Below are 23265 nucleotides of genomic sequence, written 5' to 3' on the forward strand. Positions count from 1 at the left end.
GCTGCAGTTATGTATTTAACCAAGCTAAGAAGAAAATAAGAGTGAACCTCACAGACCTTTTATATCTCAAAGTACTGGGCAGACGTATTTAAGTGAACCAAGTGTGAACTCATGTGAAGTATCTCAAAATAAAACCACAAACTCTCAGACTCAGATGCTACTCCACATTTAGATGAGCATCCCATGACAAAGAAGCACTTTTAAAGGAAAAACGTGGGAACTGCAGTTGTGCCATTGTGCACTTAATACATCACAACATGCATTTACCAGTATCTGTAAAACTCAAAATTTCAGGACTTTAAGGAGGTGTAGGACAGGGGACAGGCTGCTTGGCTGACCTGGTAAGAGGACTCACATAAAGCACAAGAAAGTGGAAGGAAAGGGAATATAATTTTATGCTTTTGACAAATCATAAATAAGTAACCAGTAGGTAAAGGCATTATTTCAGGCAAGAGACAACAGGGTTTTGCAAACCTCTGAAAACATGTGGTCTCAACCAGGATGATACCAGGTGGGGAAAGGCTGCTATCCTTACTGGTAACCCTCAGCATCCTAGAGGGCAGGTCTTCAGAGACAGGAAGAAAAAAAATATATGTATATCATGACAGCTACAGAATTTTGGAACAGAGAAGTTCTGATCGAGTACTAACTTAAATGCACTGACATATAAAACAAGCCATGGTCCAAAATGGGTTATGCAGCTGCCCCTCCTGAATACTCCACATGATTCAAGAGGATTATTAACAGGATTATTTTGGGGGAGGGAGATAACCCCAGAGACTCTCCATTCATCAGCAACCCCCCTCACTCCTCAACATTTTGAGACCTCCCTCAGTTTAAGCCATTTTAATTAAGCCTGTTTCTCAGCAGTTCTCAAAGCAATGCCAACCACATCTTTGTTTTTAATCAAATCCCCGTGAAGAACCCTCTATTTATTCTATACAAATACCCCCAAAACCCAAGGAATATACACTCCTTTTTCAGAAACCAGAGTTACAGACATCAAAAGTATCAAGTCCAGGAGATAAAAGTAGTTGCAGCCACCACCACAGTCTCCTGCACTCAGGAGAACAAACTCATCCTACTGCGAAAGCTTTTTTACAGCTCTACCCCAACAAGGAGAGCTGCAGGCCCCAGAATTACTCGTAGCTGACATTTCTAGTGCTCTGAGCCACCATTTCTGAGGCAGTCACACATGAAAGAGGCAAAAGTGATTGCGAGGCTTTATGTATTGATGCCAGCCATTGGTTCGGAGTCAGTGAACCAAGAGAAATACACATCGAGATGTACTGAAACAAACAAACTAAAAAGAAGCCTGAGGCAAAGAAAAGAGGCTTTTATATATTAATTATACTCTGGTTTTGGTTTCTGCCTTGAATAGCAGCTATATAATGAAATTCAGCAAGCACTCATCTCAGGTATTGAAGAAATGCACAAGTCAGTCAAATGACCTCCCAGCATCAGGCTCAAAGTCTTCAAACACGAGGGAAGCTCGCTTGAGGCAAAGAACCAGCCTTCATCCTTTCTTTGCTGATGCAAATCCTCTTTACCTTGAGAGCAGTCCCTCGGCTTCGGCGGTGCTGCCCGTGAGAGCGACGTGGCGAGACCTTTGCTCTCAAGTGCTGCTGACCCATCTCCACCAAGGCTCTGCCTGGCACCCATCACAGAATGACGATCAGACACCCCCGGCAGCACGTTACATCCGTCTCTGCCCAGCAGCAAAATGACCCCTCTCAAGGGCAGGCGGCAAAGACTTGGGGCCAGAGCTGCCAGCTCAAACTTCAGGAGTTCAGCCCTGCTTTGAGGCAAGTCGGCGACGACAGAGAGCAAAGCCCAGCAAAGCTGCACTCCAGGAAGGGCTTTGCTTTTCCTATTTAGTACATTTCACTGAGACAAACCTGGCACTAGGATGACAGGAGTACGACCCAGAGAGCCTCTTTAGCTACATTACAACGACCCTGTGCATTTTTAATTGTAATCTGCCCCTTATTTGTGTTTGCTGACAATCCGCAGGGGCATATGACATTGCTCACGAAGGCAGGTGGGGATTCTGGAGCATCCTAAGCTCTGCAGGCACTACAGTGTCTTTCAGGTGGAGAAGGAGTTCTGCCCCGATGCCCCCCACAGCCTACATGCATGCCGCAAAGCCTGCAACCCGAGGTTTCCCCTTGAACACGCTGAGCCAAGTCCCTGCTTCCGCAGAGTGAAAAAAAACAAATGGTCTGAATGAAGGCTGGAAACACAGGAGAAATTCAATTGCTTTCCCAGCCCCTTTTTGTACTTAGAAAAGAGCTTTCTCTGCCCGACTGCTTGACATTTTCACTTCTAATCTCCTCAGTATCTCTTTGCTCTTCATTGAGTAAGCCCATTTCTCTGGCACAAGTCCCCTCCCTTGGTCCACCAAGCCCAGCTTTTCCCTCCACCTCTCACCAGTGCAGACAAGGTGGTGAGGAAGGACAAGAGTTTTACAAGTCCCATTGGGCTCCAATTCACAGGAGTTCACAGTTGTTATATGGGCTGTCGTAAGCCCCAAAAGCTGCCAGAGTTCCCCAGTAAAAAAAACAGAGTCCCATACAGAGTGGGAGGACAACTGTGGCAGCCCCAGTTTGAGGCACTGGGATGAAGAGAGGCTGGGTCTGCAGCCATCAAGGCCTCCATAAGTTTCAAAGGAATTCGGTCATCGCTTGACAGTTTTGCCATATAAGCTTTTTTCCCAACTTCTACTTATTTTCCTTGTTCTGCAGTTCCCCACAAAGCTTTTCAAGGAAAAAAGGGGAAAAAAAAAAAAAGTACTCAGCCCAGGCTCCAGGCTAGCTGGGAGCTGTTTGTTTACCCTGGTTAGCATTGTGTTCAGCCAAAGCTCCCGTGTTCCCAGAGGCAAGCTCCTCTCCTCACAAGGCATCATGAGGACACAGACCAAGATTCAAACCCAGGCTGTGAGGAACAGCTCCCTGAACAACTCACTCTGCACAAATGCGGCAGCAATTCTATCCAGCCTCTGAGTCCTGTCAAATCTAGTGGCTTTGCAAAACTTTTCACTTTCCTCTCCTCCTCCTTCCTTCCCTCATCCATCACGCAAACACACCCTTGCAAAGAATCTCAGCTCCACTCTTTTATATAGTTTATAACATGCCTATTTTTTTGCTATGCATTGGTTAATCTTTTCAATAGTCAGTTAAGTCAATCTACACTCCCAAAGCTCAGCGAGTGTGTGCAAAGCCCAGGACCCCTATTTCCCGAGCGAGAGCTTACAGCCCAGAGAGGCAGGCTGGGAACGAGCCAGGTGCAGCTCTAAGCACGCACACAGGTCCTGCAAAGCTCTTATATTCCATTTGTTACAGTATCGGCCTTTCAACATATGCCATATGTACCAGGATGTAAGACTGCATACTTCGTGGTTTTTTCCACTTAGTACTGCAATTAAAGAAGAAACCTACCTCATTAAAAGTTTAAACCTCTAATTCTGAACACACACACACGCCACTGTCTCTTTTAAAGAAGTCATCCTACTGATTTTTTTTTTTCTTAGTTACTCCAGTATGCAACACATTTTGCTGCCTTTCCTCAACAGTACAGCTCACCTGTATGACATGGGGAAGCAAAAAGAGGAATAAAGAGAAAATGGAAGGTGTCAGGCCTGCGTTAGAAAGAAGACTGTAGACCAGTAAGCGTAAGGGAAGGTGGAAAGAGGAACTGCAGCTATTTTAATCACATTTTATCTCTAGTGGAAAATAGAAAGATAAATTATAGTAGTAGACCTGTTATAGAATAGAGCAGAACACAGTATCAAGACACTGAGATCTTTAAGCTGCTGAGGGTGGTGAGACACTGGCCCAGGTTGCCCAGAGCAGCTGTGGATGCCCCCTCCCTGGCAGTGTTCAAGGCCAGGTTGGATGGGGCTTTGAGCAACCTGGTCTAGTGGAAGGTGTGGCAGGGGGGCTGGAACTAGATGATCTTTAAGGTCCCCTCCAACCCAAACCATTCTATGATTTTTCTATTCTACTTCAAGTATTAGCATCCTCCAGCATAGAGAAGCTACAATGGTTTAATAAAGCCCTATACACTATGGTGCATTTATATTGTTTGAAGGCTTACAAACAACAGATCAGCAAATGAGGAGGTACAACCTGCTAATTTAATGAGGACAAAACCTTCATCTTGGGTAATTCTTCTTGCCCAGAAAAACAGCACATTTGTTTCCTTCTCAGAGGAAAAAAATAATTATTCTTCTTAACAATAAGCTACAGCAATCAGTAAACAAATCTGAACTCTCCGCCAGCAGCAGCTATCACAGAATCACAGAATCAACTAGGTTGGAAGAGACCTCTGGGATCATTGAGTCCAACCTTTGACCTCACACCACTGTGTCAACTAGACCATGACACTTCGGTGCATTATAAACAGTGCTCACTTCCCAGGCTGCCCATCCCACCGCAGCACGGGGGAGAAGAGGCACGTGTGGGTTCAGGGACTGCGAAAGGGCTTCCAGGTGACCCTGCGGTACCTGCTCTCATAGGAGAGCCCCAGCTCTGCTCTCAGAAGGTGACACCACCAGAAGCAAAGAGATGAACAGAAAGTTCTCTTCATTGAGGTGCTGCAATTTTAAGTAAAGGTCCCAAAACTCCCCAAGGCGTATTGGTGCTTCCATCAAAGGAAGCCAGTGAGCGTGACTGACAGTTTGATTTTCAGTGGTGCTTAGGTTCTGCAGCTCTCATCAATTGCAGTGCAAGCTGTAGGTACTCAAGGCCAAATTTTTTTTAAAGGGTGGGTATTTTAAAACGTATTGCAGTCAACAAGAATTGGGAGCTACAGTTCTTGGAAGAGTACGAGGGCCTTCAGCACTTCTCAGAAGTCACATTGTGATTTTTTTCTCCTTTTCTCTCTAATATTTTGCTTTCTGGTTCAGAAAAGATAACAGGAACACTGGAGACCCTCATTTCATTACAGAAATTAAAAGGAGAAGATGTAACAAAATATGTCCTTGGAGAGGAACGCAAATAGTGCCGAGAGCCTCCAAAAAATGTACAAAACACAGGAAAACCCCACAGTCTCTCTGGAATGTCCAATCATTTGCTTCTGTCTCCCACAGAAGAGGGGAACTCACTCCACCATTTCAAAACCCCAATTTATCCTCTCTTTCAAGAATCAGTTCAGTTAGCAGCAGACCTCTTTTTTACTACTGCTAGAGAGATCTCACAATAAAGTCCTCTCTCTGTCAGTACTGCAGAAATTAAATAGTAAAACTGCACTATCCATTAAGAGGTTGTGAAGTCTATTTGTTTACACAACAAGAATTACTTTTACATTTCTAATTAGGTAGCTATTAACTAACATAGGGGAAATCACACCAGCATAGGCAGTTTTGCTATCAGCACAATCTCATTAAAAGGAGAGCTTAAGGTTTTACCAAGAACAACAAATTAATCATGATAATGTGTTTTTAAATCATCAAATGCAGAAGTCAAGGGGGGGCTTTTTAAAAGTTCTTTAAATTAAGATATTTTCCCTGTTGATGTCAGAGTTTTAACACAGGCTTCAGTAAAAGAAAAGCTTTTTCAAATTCTTCTGGCATTATTCTATTTATTAAAACCTACGAGGTACACTAAATTAAGTTAAAATTAGATTATGCATAGTCATTCTTCCACAGTTACACAGGGAAAATAACTGCTCCAGTATTCAGAAGCTGCCCGAAAGTCTTTAATCCTTTCTGAGCTAACACAGCAGAGTAGATGCTTGCTGAGGTGTAACAGGTCAGAGACCCCACCAAGTCCAAGGAGACCTCAAGTGCTTTCTCCTCATTCTGTGATCCCCTGCAGAAGAGATATTCTCATACAGTTTTCCAATACAGTGCACCACCACAGAATTCAACTTTGACATTTTTAAATCAGCTGCATTAAACATACACACTTTTTTTGACCCTTCTTTTCTGGTTTAGAAACGTGGCTTGATGGACTGTTGTCAGTATGGAGAGACATAAAAGTTAACAGACCAAAAGAGCACGTTAGTGGTGCTTTTGGAATAGCACTTGAGAGCAGTAATACATGACTGTGCCATCAAAGACTATGCCAGGAAGTAGCCATAATTTACAGTCTCACCCAGGGACTTAATTAATCCTTCCTGATTTTGGGTCCTTTACTATCTGTAGGAGGCTGCCGTATCTATTTTGCCAGCTAGCAACACAAACTACATGGACTTGAAGTCAAACTGTGAAAGTTGTAGCCAAATGCAGACTAGATGACTAAATGCAGGAAGATAATTTACAACAGAAAATAACAGAAAATCACATTTCTGTAATTCCAGAAAGCATGAACTTGAACTCCCACATCCTATTAAAAACCCTCTGCTCCCATGACTATTCCATTTAGATCACACAAAATAGCTTGAATGAGGTAATGAACTTGGCTTCTAGAAGGTTGTTCTGCAGCCTCGGTCTCAATGTGTGCTCTGAGGAAGATACCTGGCAAAGAGCTGTTGGTGGCCTTCACTGGTTCTTCATAGCCACAATGATGATGGGATACAATGGCAATCTTCAGCCTGTTACTCCTCCCAACAACTCATTCTAACAGCTTTTTTGGCAGAGGCATCCTTCACACTCATGTTTGAGCACAATTAATTTGTTCAAAATAAAACCAATTTCTTCTAGCTGCTTAAGTGCCTTCCCGCTTCTGCCTTATACAGGGAGATGGAGACACCGCTACCATTTTAGCAGCATCCAAGCATAATGCTCCAAGAACGAATGCACAAACACTCATTACACAGCACTCGGTCTTTCCGCCCCAACAAACTGTTTCTCTCAAAGAAGTACCTTCAAATATATATATTATATATATGTTTGCTGCTGCAAATTACACAGGACAGGACTGAGATGGCCACTAAACAGGTGGTCAGGCAATCCCATGTCTTTTCTTGCAGAAAGAAGTTAATTTGTGCATTCAGTCAGGCAAGTGCTGGAGAACAGTACCCAACTCACAGCGGAAGAATTATCAAGCAATCTTGATCCACAGCATAGTTCTTAGCCACTCAAATCACCGTAAAACCATTAAAAGTTAATCACAAATAATATCAGTGAAATAGTTGTTCCTGAATTTTTAAAAAATAGCCCTGCCAGGAATTGCAGCATTTCTGCTCTTCGGTACAAAGTGATCCCAATGTCTGTAAGTAATCTTAATTAACGTTCTGAGAGATTAGTATTTTATCATTATCACTGTAAGTTCAAATGAGCACTTTAGGACAGGCTATGGCCCTCTAATTAGCACTACTAAAGTACTCCTGGTCCTTCACAAAGCTGAAGCATTCAAGAACTCCAGTCAAATACAGAAGAGAGACAATGCCAGTTCATGAGAACTTAGTTTAAATGAGACAACATTTCAAACCTCAGAGGTAATTTTGTCACCACATGTACTTGACAAAAGATAGCTGCTTATTGATACAGCCAAGTTCTGTTTTACAATTTCATTTCGCTTTCCAGTTGCAAAGGCAGTTTCACAGGCAAAGCTCAGCTGGAGACCACCACAGCTTTGTTTCTTTACATCATCTGTAACTGAGAAGGCTTCCAAGGATAATCATTGTTGAGAAATGTATTGATTTGCTTCTGAGAATCTTAAAGATGCTTGAGGAATTGCAACCGGGAGTTCCCCCCACAGGATTTCTCTTTGACATAATAGTAGTGATGTATTACTTTTCTCTTGTGGGCTACAAAACGTCAGTTAAAATTCAGATTTAGTATTAAAGGGCCTTTTCAAGTGGATGCACTGAAGGAATCTGCACAGCATGCCTGAACTCAGCCTGCACTAAACTATTTGTTGATTGTTTAGTCAAACTAAAGGTGTCATTCTAGGGGAACTTCTGCTGCTACACCTACCACACTGACAGGCTTGACTTTAATGAAGAGCCAGGTCTCTACAAAATCCACTGCAGTGCAATTTTCATCGTGATACTACCTAGAAAAGGCAAAGATTCTTCCTGGGGATTTATTGTGATACATTTACACTTCTCTCTCCACTTACCCATTGCAATGTCTAAGGTAGCAGCAGGGGAGGGAGCTGCCAGAGTCTACTTCCACTGATATCTTGGTTTCCTCCCGCTTGTGTTCTCACCTCAGCAATTTGTGGCAGACATCAAATTACACTAGCAGGGAAATTTCAGTTTCAAAATGCTTCAAATTTACAGAGTACCAACACCCACTAAGTACTCATTACTTAAATTATAATTGCTGTCCATTTGCATGCACAATAGTCACAGTCTAGAGGCAGGATACGTGCGTGGGGACCTGCTCTGCAGCCATCTCGCAAGCAGGGTCAGTGGGAGGTTCCCTGCAGCAAGTGCCAACACAACTGGGCACCATAATAAGAACTGTGTTGTTATAGGCTAAATAAGCAGCTCTGCTGCTTGATCCTGTGGGTTACGAGGTAATTAGCTTCTGAATAACTGAAATCAATGGATGTTTTTGCAAAAATCACAGCAAATAAGCAGAAGCTTGGCACACAGAAGGGAGACACAGTCCCATTGCTACACAGTCATGTTTGTTAATTCCTAGTTTAATTCCATCAGCTTCAATAGCTTTACAGCAGGAGAAAAAAAAACACAGCCTAGGGTTACTAGTAAACCCTATCAAATTACCCTGCAATTTGAAAGCTAAAATGAAGTAGTGTTCTTCCTTCTTCAACTCCTTCACTTAAAAGCCCTCCTCGCTTCCCAGACTACATACACTGCCACGTTCAAACAGTTTATGGAATCCCACTGCCACAAAACTCCTGAAATTCCCTTGGAAATCAGATCACTTGGTGATTTGCTGTCCTTGTAAACCCCAAACCCTCCCCACTTCTCCATCAAGCCAAATCTCTAATCAAGTAAACATCTTAAATAGTTTTCTTCTAAAGCCTTAGTCTTTTACACACACCCTTGCAAAAAGCCTTCCCACCCTCTGCACAACATCCGTCCCATCCTCTCATCTCTCGATACACCACTAAGCTTCATTTCTACTCACAGCCATCCTTAAATGACCTTGGAAACACTGAATCCCACTGCCCCAGAGCAGTAAGTACATTCCACTGTTTCTTCAAATTTTTCAGGTTCAAATATTTGAGTTCCACAAAATAAACCTTGTTTCATGATAGTTCTGCTCCCTCCAGTGCAGGCTGTGGAAACCACGCATGCTATCAAGGACTGAACATAAGCCCAAAGCAGGACTTAAACTGAATAGTACTCTACCTCAGAGAGGATCAGCATCGTTCAAAACACTTGTGTATCACTAAAGCAACATGGTAACTATTAAAATATTCCACAGACTACATCTGCTCCTGAGTTACCTAGTCCAGACTAGTATTTTTAAAATATACTCCACAAAAACAAACATTAACTCAGAAAGATCTACCAAAATTGCACTGAAACTTGCACATACTCGACAAAGCAAAGACTAAATCAAGCTGAAGCAGAACCGTTCTTTTCAATGACAGCATACACTCCAATAACAGCCATCCAATCTATCAGAAATGAAAAACAGAGTGAAGCAACAACGTATGTTATATTCACTGAAAATGCAACAAAAAGCTTTGTTTAGGGCTTGGTGGAAAAAATGTGCACCAGAAGGGTGTAACTAGCAGCTCTATTTAAATCCCCCAAGGAAGGGGTGAAATGCACCGAGTCTGCAGAGAATCAACAAGGGAAACATTAAATCCTTTCATTAGACAGAACTTATCACAGTTCATGACAAAGACATGCAAGCACTGATGGGAAAAGTAGCTCTAAACAAAGTGTAACTACAGAGGAGACCAAACTCTGACTGTTTGGGGAAGAACTATTATCTGAGGGAGCCCATTTCTTCCCTGGCCTAGTCTTAATGTTAAAAGTCTCTTAAACAGGAAAGCCAATGTATTTACGAATTCACAGATGGGGTGAGGAAAGAGAGCATCACTGCTCACAGTCAAGTGCACTAGTGGACAACAGTAATTATAAGATGGGCTCAGACCCTGCTCAGGCAAAAAAGAGACTGCCTGAAGGAGGGATGGAACAGTTCTCCATTCAGTGAGACACATGGGATGAGGAACAGAGGGTGAGTTTGTCACTTGAAAACGAAACCATGATTATTATCACCTCTGAATTTACCCTAGAGCTTTGAAGTCAGGAGAGCCAGGGCAGCACCTCTCCACAGCTGCGCAGCCTCAGCTGCTCTGGCAGGTTTGGAAGGCAGCCGGCGGTGCCCCCCTCAGCCCCTGCTCACCTGCTCCAGAGGGCTCCTTCCCCCAGCACTGCTGGGGGCTCCAGGCTCTGTGCTTTCTGTCATCCCTGGTGGGTCATTTCTTGTTCTGCTGTCCACTACCATTTGCAGAAGGAACTCAACTCATTTAGAAAAAAAGGTCTTATTTTGAATAAACTGTTAACAAACTGCATACAGAAAAACATGATAAGAAAGAACAAAAAGCAAAAAACTATATATATATTCCAAATAAAAATTAGGTGCTGAATACAACTCTCCCTCTAGGCAATTATATGGGTAAATTAGGTACTGAACAAATGAAGTAGTTATTGTAAGTCCGTTCTTGCAACATAATTTTTCCAGAAACAGTAAATTACTTTGAGTATTTATCATAATCTGTTATCTGCAGAAAAATGTGAAAACTAAATAAATTTATGGAAATGCATTTACCTAATAATATTCACCAAATGACACTGTTTCCTCTGCTGCTTGTAGCAAACTCAGTCATGGAGACTAAGGACAGGTTTGCCTTATTAATACAGCTCTCTGCCTGTATGTTTTAAATACCTTAGAGCACAGTACCATCTGTGTGTATTCTACTAATGAGCTACTTCTTAGACTAAGGCCAGCCAGCCAACACCGATTACTCAGATGGAGACGGCCTAATTTTTTTAGCAATTAATAAGCTCCTCACTCGCTTTACATAGCAGCTTCCTCTGGTTAATTCTCCTGCCATATTACGGCTTATCCATTCTAAAGAAAGTTTCTCAAAGACGAAAATGAAAGAGAGGAACATGACACATCCCAGTCCAACTCCTTAGAGCAGAGCCCAAACCCTGTGTGGGACACAAGCTTGAGAAGACCCTGCTGGGACCACCCTGAGCAGGGGCTGCACCGCTGCTTCCCAACGCAGCTGAGACGGGGAACAGCATCCTGCAAAAGGGGTAGCTCAGCCCTCTCCCTTGCTCTAGACTGTTTGGGGCACTAAGATACCTTTAATAACACCTCGAAGGATGGACTGGAAGAGCCAGTACCATGCTCACACAAGACCTTTGATGTTTTATTTCCTCTCACCTTCCAGTCATTTGGAAAAATCTGACACCAACTACCACCAAATGCTGCACAGCTCTGCAGCGGGGGATCGCCAGCCGTGGATGCTGCATGCTCAAGAACCACTGAACACTTAGCAAGATGACTGACTGCTCCCATCTCGTCCTTTATCTGACTGATGTGATTTTAAAAGGTGAGCCTTAAGGGGCTATTAGATTATGCAAAAATACAATTCCCTCTTCTGCCACTAAAAAATATTTCTTAATAACCTAAACAAAGTTTAAGGAGATCAAAATTACCTTTTACAGCTCCCTGCTGGAAAGCGCTGTAGTAAAGCATAGAATGAGTATTAAATTATCTCAGTAATTACATTGATAAAGGACAACTTTCACGTGCACAATAAAACCACTAAAGGAGATCTGATTTTTACAAGTATATTACACATCGTGATTCTGAAAGGGCAACCCTATGTGCAGGAAAGGATGCGCTTGTCTTGCACGGACCTGAAAAACATGCCAACTCCAATCACAGCAGTGAAACTGTTATCGAGGAGAGCTTGTGCCCAGCAGCCCCCAGCAAGCAAAACACTTGCCTCCCTTGAGGATGCTCATATTTACACACCAATAAGAGACTTAATGTAACATTTCAACTTGGTTTGACATTACCAAGCCATTCTACAACCACATTGTGGAATTTGTAATTTTTTTTAAGCTCTCATGACCAAGGTATCCAGCATTTCACTACAGGAGGGGGAATTGTTCCAAAAAGACAACAACTAAATACTATAGCACGCCAAGGGTCTTCCTCACTACAAAATGAAGCAAGTTGGTGACACATTCTGCAAGAGACTTAACACAAGAGCATGCTGGACAACCAACAGTCACATGGGATCTGTGTCCTTCAGAGAAAACCATCAATTACAGCTCTTTATGGAGGACAGCAAAAGGAACAGTTCATTTGTAGACATTTCTAAAATAGGATTTAATAAATACCCTTTCTTCATCAGTTGAGCTTTACACTTTCCCTTTGTAAGGTCCAAAACAGTTGCAGCCAGGCATCCCAGGTGGCTGAATTTAGGTTTCATGTGTCACACACTAAGTCAGGGGCATGTTTTGCAGTTGGAACAAAACCATTTGCAATAAACACTAAACAGTAAAGACCAAATTTAATCACCCAATCCAGATAAAAAAAATCATCATGCTGTAAATAATACGATGTAAAGTCACGGTGAATAAGAATTATGTTAACCTACATCAGAAGCCAGCCAAAAAGCTTCAGCTTTCAATCTGCTCCAATAAAGCTGAGCCACTTCACTCCTAAGTGCAGTTTCTACTGTAGTCCCCTGATTTGCCTAAAATTACAGATGTCATTTTGAATGACAATATTACATCCAAAATGTCACTTGTGACACACATCCTAATTTCTTTCCTTATTTTGATTGTCTAAAACCACACCATTATTCACACCTCTCTGGCTTTATATAACGGGACAAGATTTTCAAGGTCACATCAAAAATAAGTAATAGATTCAAGGGCTCAAATCTACAGTAATTATTTTCTTGGCTTGAGTTTCAAATTTGCTTTTCTAAACCACAAGTACCAGAACAGACGGGTTTCAGAAATACTTTAAAATTGGTTTATTTTCTCAATAAAACATACTCTGCAATAGGAGCCTGCAACTAGAGTGGAAGAAGCATGCCCAGAAGGTGTGCCAGAGAGCAGTGCTGGTGGCTGCAGGTCCACCTCCAACCTAGGAGCCATGAGAAAGCCTGTGGGATGAACTGGCTCCACTAAAGCACTCTCACTTTCCCAGTTTTCAGATCCCCTCTGCAGGCAACCCAAGAGATTTGACGTGGCCAACTGCTTCCCAGCAGGGAATCCCAGAAACAGCAGGGTCCTGACCGCTATGTGTTCATAATCTTCCAGCTGCTTCATCTGACAACCATATCAAGGACCTCCGAAGTCCTAGCGTTCAGCTGCAACTCTCGAATGCCCCAGAGATATGGACCCTGGGAATAATCCTGCCTTTGATTCATGTTCCAGCAGTTTTCCATTGCTTATTAAATGTATCCATCTCAGGAAATTTACTCTTCAAAATGAACTTGTATCACTGAAAAAGAAATTCTGACGAGCCCCATTCTGCAGAATGTGACTATATTTCTGCATTTTACCATTAGCTCAAAGACATCAGAATTATTATATCACACACTACTCTTCCCCTTCCAGGCCCACCCACATATCTGTTTGGCTGAACATGTAAGACAGCAAAAGCATGCATGAAGTGGCTCTGTACATTGATCCAAATAACCTCAGGATCACAGAATGCATCAGGAAAACAAAAACTTAATGCTTAAATCCAAGAACAACTCCTGTTGCCTTGTGAAAAATCTGATCTACTATATTAACATCAGTCTTCACAAATATTAAGTCAATTCTATCTTCAACATATCAGACAAAATCCATTAACTCTCAAATAATAAAAAATTAATTTAAAAAAAAAATCTGTCAAACAACTTTGCACTCAAATTTTATATGCATTTGTACAGTAGGATGAAAGCACCAGCATTTCTTTAAACAAACATGAACATCTGGTTAGACTATACACTGAGGTGTCCTTGGATAAAGCTGTTTTAAGCTATTCACACATCTGATGACAGAACTCCAGTTCCTGGTGTTGCTAAAAATCTAAAGGCAGCTATTAGGTAAGCACAGATGGAGGCCAGAGTGGCTCAAACACAGCTGACTGCCTGCAGAGTCACTGCAGTTAATGATCAGCAAATGTTCTTTAGATTATAGGGGTAAGTATATTCACAGGTTTCTATAAACTTAGTTACCCAAGAGACTTGATTGGCGTCTCCAAGGCTCATGGTCCCTCAGGTATTCCATATGCCCCTTTACAGCCCTAACTTGTTTTTTCCTCCTGTGTCCCCACTATAAGCTGGGAGGACAGCTTACAGCCAATACACGCAACAGACTTGTAACACTCAAAGGCAAAAGCTCTTAGCCTAAAGCTAGTGCACAGAACCCGGTACAGCAGAATCTCTGTCCTTCTCTTCCTCCTCCATTTCTAGCAGACACATCTTACTATCTTCTACTGAAAAAGAACAGAAATGCCAAACACTTTTCCCTAGCACAGGTATCCAAGACCATAAACGCACATTCTACACACATGCTTATTTAGCCTCAAAACTTCTCTAGGAGACAGTAGTGGTTTCTTTATCCTTGCCTAAGGCATTAGCAACGTAATACAACAGAGGGAAACATTTTATTTATGTGTTATTCCCCCACATCACCTTCAGTGTGCTGGGCAACCTTAACATCACTTTGACTCTGGATGATTTTCTACCATCTGTAAAATGGGAATAACTGTGATGCAAACATTAGAGACAAAAAGCATTTGTGTTAAATACCACCATAGCAGATGTTTACTGGAAACACCAAATAGTCCCATGAGACTAAGAAAAACCCTGCCAAGGTAACAAAGCACAACCAGAATACTGAAAGTCCAAAAAAATACTATTACTGTCATGTTTTAAAGCCTCTACTACACAGCCCTAACAAACATTGAAACTGGATGCATGGTTACTGGATACTGAAACAGCAGGCTGTCCCCCAGACACAAGAGTGACATACAAAATATTCTACTTTAAACATTAGAAAGGAATTTGGGAACTTCAGGCTTTCCCTTTTGCCCTGTTTCAGGCCTGTTCACTGAAAGGGGAGCTGAACCCCTCGGGAGCTTGCCCTGACATGTACCACTTTCCCTGACGCCTCCTGCCCCAGAGGGGCTGGTAGGTCAGGTTAGCAGTCAGGGTCTGATGCAGGTTCCTATTCCTTCCACTTCATTACAGCAACAGGAATGAGACAGCCAGGTACAAGAGACTCATGCCAGGTACTGCTACTGCCTCCAGTTTCTTTATTAAAAACCACTGAACAATGCTTACAGCTGTCTGGATCAAACTGTCTCCTACTTAGTCAATTACTATTTAATTTCCCATCTGGAATAATGGATGCAGAAATCTCAGTAGATGATACCTTTTTAAAGCAATACTCATCCCTCAAAGATGCAAACCAACTGCACCTGTCTTAGACTGAAGTGTCAAAACACCTTCCTCAAAAAAAAAAAAAAAAAAAAAAGAGTGAGTGACAGGGAGTGAGTTTCCACAGGTCATACACAGCACAACAGAGCTACAGTTCTGTGAATCTCAAAGGTGGAGGAGGTTTAAAACAAGTCAAGCTAACAGAAATATCCTCACATTGCCTCTGTTCCTGCCTCGAACGAGGAACCACACGGGGAGGGCAAGAGAGAAGGAACTGATGGCAGAGGCTGGCAGGCACGGGCAGCCTGGTTACCGTGTCTCGGAATAGCAAAGCGCTCAGGTCGAAAGCTTAACTTTAATCTAAGTCTCTGTCTCCAGCAGCGGAGCACTGTAGGTTTTCATATCAGTATGTATTATAAGTACTAATCATGCTTCTTGTAGGAAAGAATCAATTGGATTTGAAAGCGTTATGATAAAGTGATAAAATGTACACTCTAGAGGCGACACAGAAGCTCAGATCAATTTTGCTTTCAACTCATAGACAGGCAATCATTTACTACTTTAGCAAGTTATAACAGTACCACAACAGTTGCACGCAGGTCTAGATACTAATGTTTGCACATACATGCACTGCACTAAAGAGAGTTCCTTTCTTCTTCAGAGGTCAACAACTTGAAATACTTAACTCTGCACCTCCTGAAAAGGGAAACCTCTGATGTTTCCTTTATTATTTGTAAAATCAATTTCTCCAAACTTGCATGCCAAAAAAGAACCAAAAATGCATTGTAATTCTCATTTCTCTCACTATTTCCCACAGGGATGCCAACTTCTCCTACCTCACAATTTTACTGCCAATTTCACAGCTACATTAATGGCAAAAACAAGTAAAAAAGAAGTCTCTGATACAATGTGTCACAGGGACTAGCACTTTAAAACTGAAATCCACTTCAAACAAGCAGCAAGGGTCTGAAAGTAAAGTAGAAAAAGTGCTTTAAATTCAGTGGACAGAGATATGAGAATGGGTATTAAAATTCATACCTAGTTCAATCTAAGCAGTCTTAATTACGTTCCTTCCAATATATGCAGCAGCCTGTAAAACCTACCTTAAACATGTATTCAGGTTACAAAAACCTGAGCACACTTCAGAACTGTTCCTGGTCAGGAGTTGACCCAAAGTTAATCCATAACATCACAGATTCCTTATAGCTCCTATAGGTCCATACCCCCCTAGGTTACCTCCGAGCCTCTGTGTCACCAACAGATGTCCCAAACTGAGCAGACACTCATCTCTAGGACTAGTGAATGTGCTGAGCTTGAAGACTGTGTTCTGGGTAAGTTTGCAGCCGTATTATTTATGCTTTCATTTGAACATTAGGTAAGACAGACCTTCCCAAAATATTTTCATGAACAAGATGAAAAACAAAACATGTCAGAACAACTTTCCCTGTCAGGACAGTCAGTTTCAGAGTAAGGACACGAACCTGGAACACACACCCTCAAAGTGAGCACACCAGAAATAGTGAAATGAAGATCTCTCTTAAAATTTCTATTTAGGATCTTAAAGAAAACAAAGCAAAGACACCTTGATACATTAGCTGTTTCACTTAAAAATGCCTCATTTTGGGGAGGAAAAAAAAGTATTATCCAGTTAAAGTCACAGAGCCGGAAGATTTCTCAATCATGATGCTTTGTCTATTAGAGGTTCAGATACTATTAATAAACTCCTACGTGCTGCAGCTAGATGTAGAACAGATAGCCAGGCAGCTGACACGATGCCCACTGCAAAAGTGGAAGATTATAGATTTTTTTAACTGAGGAAATGACATTTCTTTCATGCCTTGCTTATTTCCCCCTATCCCTAAAGATCCTACCTTTATGATTTACTGCAGTTTGGAACAATTTAATTGTGTTCATTTATTTTATTCAGATACAGCTGCAGTTTCCCTTTTGGGAAAGGAGTCTAGCTTTAATATTTAAGTATCAGCTCAATATTTTAATTGTTTTAATTATACATGAACTCATTTTAAACAACTGTAATAGCTAAAAATTTCAGTATTTAAATATGTTCAATATTTAAACCCTGTCAGGTTGAGGTCACTAAAAAAACCCCAAACCTCTAGCAGATTATTTCCCTTCTTGTTCTTCTCTATGCATCTCCCTTCCTCCCCACCAGCAAAGAGAACGTCTAAATGCTGCCAGCTGTCTCCCAGATAGGCCTGTCTAGCTGCAATGCCGCTTTCTGTCTAGAAGAGAGGAAACCAAGGCTGAGACTCACGTAACGAGGTGTGCAGACTACCCGCGCTTCACAGCTTACTTGCTGGTAGCCCCCTGAGACCTGACTGGGCACAGGAGCCTGGCTCCTCGCTTCCCGCTGTCCCAAACCGAACAGATGGAGAACAGCCGTGAGCCCGTGAGCAGACACAACCGTATGCAAGAGGGACTGTACATTCCTGCACTGATGACAGCTTAGAACAACAGTGACCTCGACTTTGTTTGCTGGAGCTGTGAATAACTTAACACCTTCTGGGAAAAGTAAGAGATCAGTGTGCCAAGCTCCCACTTCCTCTATGTCTGCATGTTATTTGCAGGAATTAAAAGCTGAAAGCCCCTTTTGCATCACTCGTATCTCAGGAATTGGGAGGGCTCACAGCCATGCATTTTACATCAGGGCCAAAAGTTAGCTCTTCAGGCAGACGCAATTGCAAACAACAAGCAAATGGCAACTGTGAGTGCTCATCCTGCAGCCCTCCAGAGGCCCATTCCAGCAGGAGCAATGGACTTTTAAGTTAGGCTCCTCTAGAATATCCCACTCCAGGCACAAATCCATGAGTCACCTCTGAAGGACGAACACCTCCACTTCCATGTATGTCACGGTTTCCATGGCCAAAGCGATCAGGCAACGATACAGGAAGACTGAGCTTCATAGAAGGGAGCAGAGGGAAATCCTAGGCTAGAGCTGTGACAACTAGTAGGAAAGTGAAGGGCTCCTGAAACATCTATAGCAGACCACAGTAAGTTGTTGCATGACATTTAAAAGGCATGAAATATCAAGCCAATAGGTTCTAAATGAATGTGTTAAAGCACCATGTCCCAACCATTGCAACATCAATGAGAGAATTTAAGATAATTTGGCTATACCCATACACAGCAAGGCATGATGCTAAGTCAAGCCCTCTCTCTCCCAAGCCATTGGTGACAAAGTTGGATGCAGGTGGAGGGTGACAGAGTGGGTGAGGGATCAGAGATGCACTTGCTCCTTTGGCATACTGCCTTTCGGGTGGTCCCACGATAAAGAGGAGGAGAAGGAAGGCCAGAATCCCAGAGCACATCCATCTGACACACTACAGAGGAGAAGACATGAGACTCTGGCTCTGTAGCATGGAGGAAATACCAGTGCCAGGCCTGAGCTAATTAAGCCCTATTAACACGCAGAAAGACTACTACCAGCTCTGCAGCCAGCAGTCTCATAGAAACCTTGGGAATGTCTGCCCATGCTCCGTCACACAAGGTTGGCATGCCCTCTGGAGCTCTAGCATGCTGAGACAGGGTATTTCAGCTCAGCAAATAAATACAGCAACAATGAATGGCATCAATTATTCACTAATAAAATTATGTCTAGTAAGTCAAACAGAATATATATATAATACATATAACCTCAAAGATCTTTTGCTTAAAAAATGAAATTATTTTTTAATTGGTTTTATATTCCCTGCTATGATTATTCAAAGCACTATATACAAAGGGCTTGGGAAAAGAAGTCACTTAACCAGATTAAAAGGAAATCACCTACCTGCTGGGAACCTAGCAGCTCCCACATCCTTAATTTATTTGTATAACCTCCACCTGTAAAATACCCTTGCTAGGCTATTGCTAAGGCTGCAGTCCCAGCATTAGCTGTTTGCTCAGTTGTACTTAAAGCAGGCAAAAAGGACGACCTGCAGCTTTCAAAAAAGCTTCTTAATGTTAAGAAATGCCTGTGAAACTTCAGTCAACATTACATTCACACAGATGCTTGAGGCAAACTGTTCTGTTCCCACCACAAACAGCAATCATTACTCTGTAGACATGACAGAATTCTTCTGGAGCATCTGGAAGTTGCTGCCTGTAACGAAGAATCTGACTAGCGTAATTAACTGACTAGCTCACCCATTTTAATTATTTTGGCATCACATCTCAAGTGAGAAGCAGCCAAACAAATTTGTCTTGCTACAAGTTTCTGTGTCATTTTTGCAGCATTGCAAGGTACTCTAAAACCTATCTGCAGCCCTCACATGCATTCTTGTTTGTCCTCTCCAAATGGAAATACGGACACCTGGATCTATAACAAAGGGTAAGTAAAGGACACAAGACAAATCTCTTTCAGTTCCGTTCTCTCCCCTTCCAGAAGGACTGTTTCGTCAGCCAACTTTAATCCTATGCTTCCAGCTGGAGCACCATTTCATCACCTTCTGTTTGACATCTTAGATCCTCCACTCCTCATGTTTCTTTAATGACTCTTGCCTGTTGTCCAGCCCCTGTGTACTGTCTCCATTTGCTGTCTGGAGTTCTCATCCTCAACTTTTTCCCCTTGGGTTTCCATTCCTTGGCTTCGAAGGAATATTTTCCCACCAGCCTCTGAAGATGCCTTCCTAGCCAAACCCCTGTTCTCTTTAAGGCAACTTCAGTTTCACTGATAACACCCTTCTGGACATTCTGCCCCCCTTTTGACTGCCTCGATTTTAGCGATGCCTTTGCATTACCTGAAGACAACACCGCACCTTCTCATTGCTCTACCCCAAGTCCTCTTCAACTCAGCTCTCTTTAGATTCTCCCTACCCCTTAAACAAGATATATTCTATTGTGTGATATTACACCCATGCTAGTCAACTTCATAATTGCTCTTGTACTTAACACTAATCACAACTCTGGCCATTCATGCAATAATTCTACATATTGCTTGGCAAAATGCCAGTCTACATAAGTCAGCAAAGAAACTGATACCCTGATTTTGCTGGTCTATTGCCCTACTAGCCCAAATCTGTCTTTATCATCAGTGTCAGCACTTTCTGTGCACTGCTTCACACAGCTCTACGTAACTGTCTGCACAATTTCCCTTCCCCTTTTAAGGATGCTCACCAGCTTAGACATCCCATACCAATAGCCAGCAAGACCCAAGACTACAAAATCCACCCAGAACACTGCTGCAGGGATTCTGTCCACAGGGTGTTATTTGGGCACCCCATCCACTCCCCTCCTTGCTCTCATCCACAGCTAAAACAGTTTTCCTGCTATCAGACATCCTGCTGTTTACACTGCAGTACAGCTGCCCACAAATAACCAGTAAATTACTTTCCCCTTCCCACTCTCCTTTATCAAGACACCAGTAAAAAAAAGACCCTGAACTACAGCACCAGCATGCTCAGCTACTGTCAAGCTATCGAGCAACATGGTCTCACTGTTTCTTCATGCATTTTCCTGGCTGCATCCATCCACTATCTCTGATCTTCTACTTAAATAACAATACAAATAGTTACAGTTCAGAAGCCTCTGGAGCATCTGTCCCTTCACAACATACAACATTTAGTGAAGCCCCAAGCAATCCTTCATATCTAAAGCCCCCTTTCAGAAAGGGAGTCAAATTATCAATTTTCCTCCAAGTGCTGAAACCACAGAAACAGAAAATGTATTTTACACACAATGTGGTAGAAAGAGAAAAAGGAAAAAAAAAAAAAGAAATCAATAGTTTGCTCCACACAGCAACCTAAAAATCAGCACATATAACAGAATGAATACTGAAGGTGAAAACCAACTTCATGATCATGTACTTGCAAAGAAACTATAATTTTACTTTACATGCATTTTTCCCCTTCATCCTATACTCAACACATACTAACTCAATCAAATGAAAAGAAAAACAACCAGCTATTCACTAGTGGGTTATATTTAGCAATAGGCAGTCTAACACATTAAAGCATTTTTCCCACCAGTACTCAACCTGAATTGATACTGTCAACAGCTGCCAATAACACAAGACATTCTGCAGAGTCAAAGAAAGCAGATTAAAAAAAAAACCAAATCACTAAAATGTGATTAAAGGTAAACTACCAGCTGAATGATGCTATAACCACAGGCATGTTACTTCTACAGATGCGTACTTCTGATAAGGGAAATGCAAAGGCTCTTCCTTGCAGCCAGGTGGTGTTGCCTGGCACCAGTGAATCAAGGCTGCTCAATTATATGGATTATGGTTCTCATAGGGGTTCCCATCCAGGCCACTAATGGCAGTTCTGAAAAACAGGAACACCATCACCCTTAGCAGAGTTTAGAACAAACTCCACTGTAGCCAGATCCCGATATCCATGACTGCTCTCACAGGGCAAACAGGGCTCAGGGCACAATAACCACAACAAAAGGCTGTAGACTAGTTTGATTTAGCAACATCCATTTTTACTTTCTAGCCCAGCAGAAAGAATTCAGCCTAGCATCTGGTGGTTCCCAGAGTAACACTTCCTAGCCTGGGATGTGACATCTAATTCTTTATAAGAGATGGACCAATAACTGTTCTCCTCCATTCTCAAGAAATGCAGAAATTAAACTTAAAACTGGCCGCACCAACTAAAGTCAGTAATTTCTGTTTGTACCTGCATTGATGAAAGTGTTGGCTGAAGACACTGAGGACATTAAGACCAATGGAAGCCCTCACACTTGTATGTACAGGACACAAGTAGAGGGAAAAAATGAGTAAGTTAACATGCAAGTTTAAAAGTACATTTACCCTGCATCAGTTACCTGCCCACATACACAAGGCTCCAGCAGACTAACACCACTGTGCAACACTGCAGCTAACCTACTTGTCTGCCCAAAGGCCTTCCAAACTCACAGATTATTTGAGAAAGGCAAACAGTCCCCACTTTGAGGGGGGAGAGCTGCATGGACTAGAAGTCACTTCAGGCTCTAACACAGATGAAACACCATCCAGATCAACTGTCTATCCTGGAAGGAGATACTCTAATGCTTCTTTGAAGCGTTCTGTTACTATTAGCAGGTTTCAAAAGCAGATGTAAACATAAACCAGCTCCCACTCCCTTCCACTGCCAGAATAATCAAGAGATTATCTACCCAGGAAAGCTCTTCCCAGTTAACCGTATATATGATCACACATGGCTGGCATGACTTTTTCAAAGATGCCCTTCCAACATACAAAAAAAATCATCCAGACTTAAAAGTCCCCACAAACCACATCCACAGTTAAGAAAATCCCTCCTTAGCATAAATAAAAGATTGGCTGTTAAAACAATGCCAAAGCCATTATTACCTTTGCTCATTTTCAATCAGATCAACCTTTTCTTTTTCTTTTTCTTTTTTTTTTTTAATAAAAGAAAACATCAGGACACTTTCAAATAGCTTAAAGTCACATCAACAGAACATTATAGTGAGAAAATTCATCCTGTAACATCTGGTAAGCAAACCATATTGGTTATGATTTTTTTTTTTTTTTTGCAGAAGAGAACAAGAAGCATATATGCAAAACAAAAAGCAGCCATCTAAAATGCTTGATTGCATGAGTACTAGGTCCAGATTCAAAAGTAAAAATATTTTGCTGTGACTTACCAGAATTTCTCTTTGACACGAGCTTCAAATTCATGCTGACTACAGTACAGATCACAAGAACCAAGAGCACAAAAGGCTTCATCTTTCACTTTCTGTGACAGCTGAAATGCAAACATAGTATGAAGTCTGAATCACAGCTCTGCACTACAACAAAGCAGCAGCTACAGTTAAAACATTTCTCAAAGAATCATTACAGGGCAATGGCTTAATCTAGTGACTTCTGGGTTTATTTTTATGCAAAGGTAGGAAAACATAATAGTTCAAAGTAACTGTCTATGAATAATTTATCTCTGACTATAACACAAAATGGTTGGGTTTTTTTAAATGACATTTTGAAAAAATTATTTTGCTTAAAAAAAAAAACAAGACTTAACTGTTTATTTGAAATAGT

The 23265-nt window shown here is 41.9% G+C and overlaps 1 protein-coding gene across 1 annotated transcript in view; it reads right to left on the reverse strand.

The window, feature by feature from the left end:
* The window catches only part of IL1RAPL2 (interleukin 1 receptor accessory protein like 2), a 376072-nt gene extending 353116 nt beyond the window's left edge, over window positions 1–22956 (reverse strand). The window contains exon 1 of the mRNA XM_068412045.1: window positions 22875–22956. Within this exon, the coding sequence (XP_068268146.1) occupies window positions 22875–22956 (82 nt within the window). The remainder of the gene's footprint in view (window positions 1–22874) is intronic.
* Between the last annotated feature and the right edge of the window lie 309 nt (window positions 22957–23265).

The sequence above is a fragment of the Nyctibius grandis genome, chromosome 13 (assembly GCF_013368605.1).
Source record: "Nyctibius grandis isolate bNycGra1 chromosome 13, bNycGra1.pri, whole genome shotgun sequence".
In the NCBI taxonomy this organism is placed as follows: domain Eukaryota; kingdom Metazoa; phylum Chordata; class Aves; order Nyctibiiformes; family Nyctibiidae; genus Nyctibius; species Nyctibius grandis.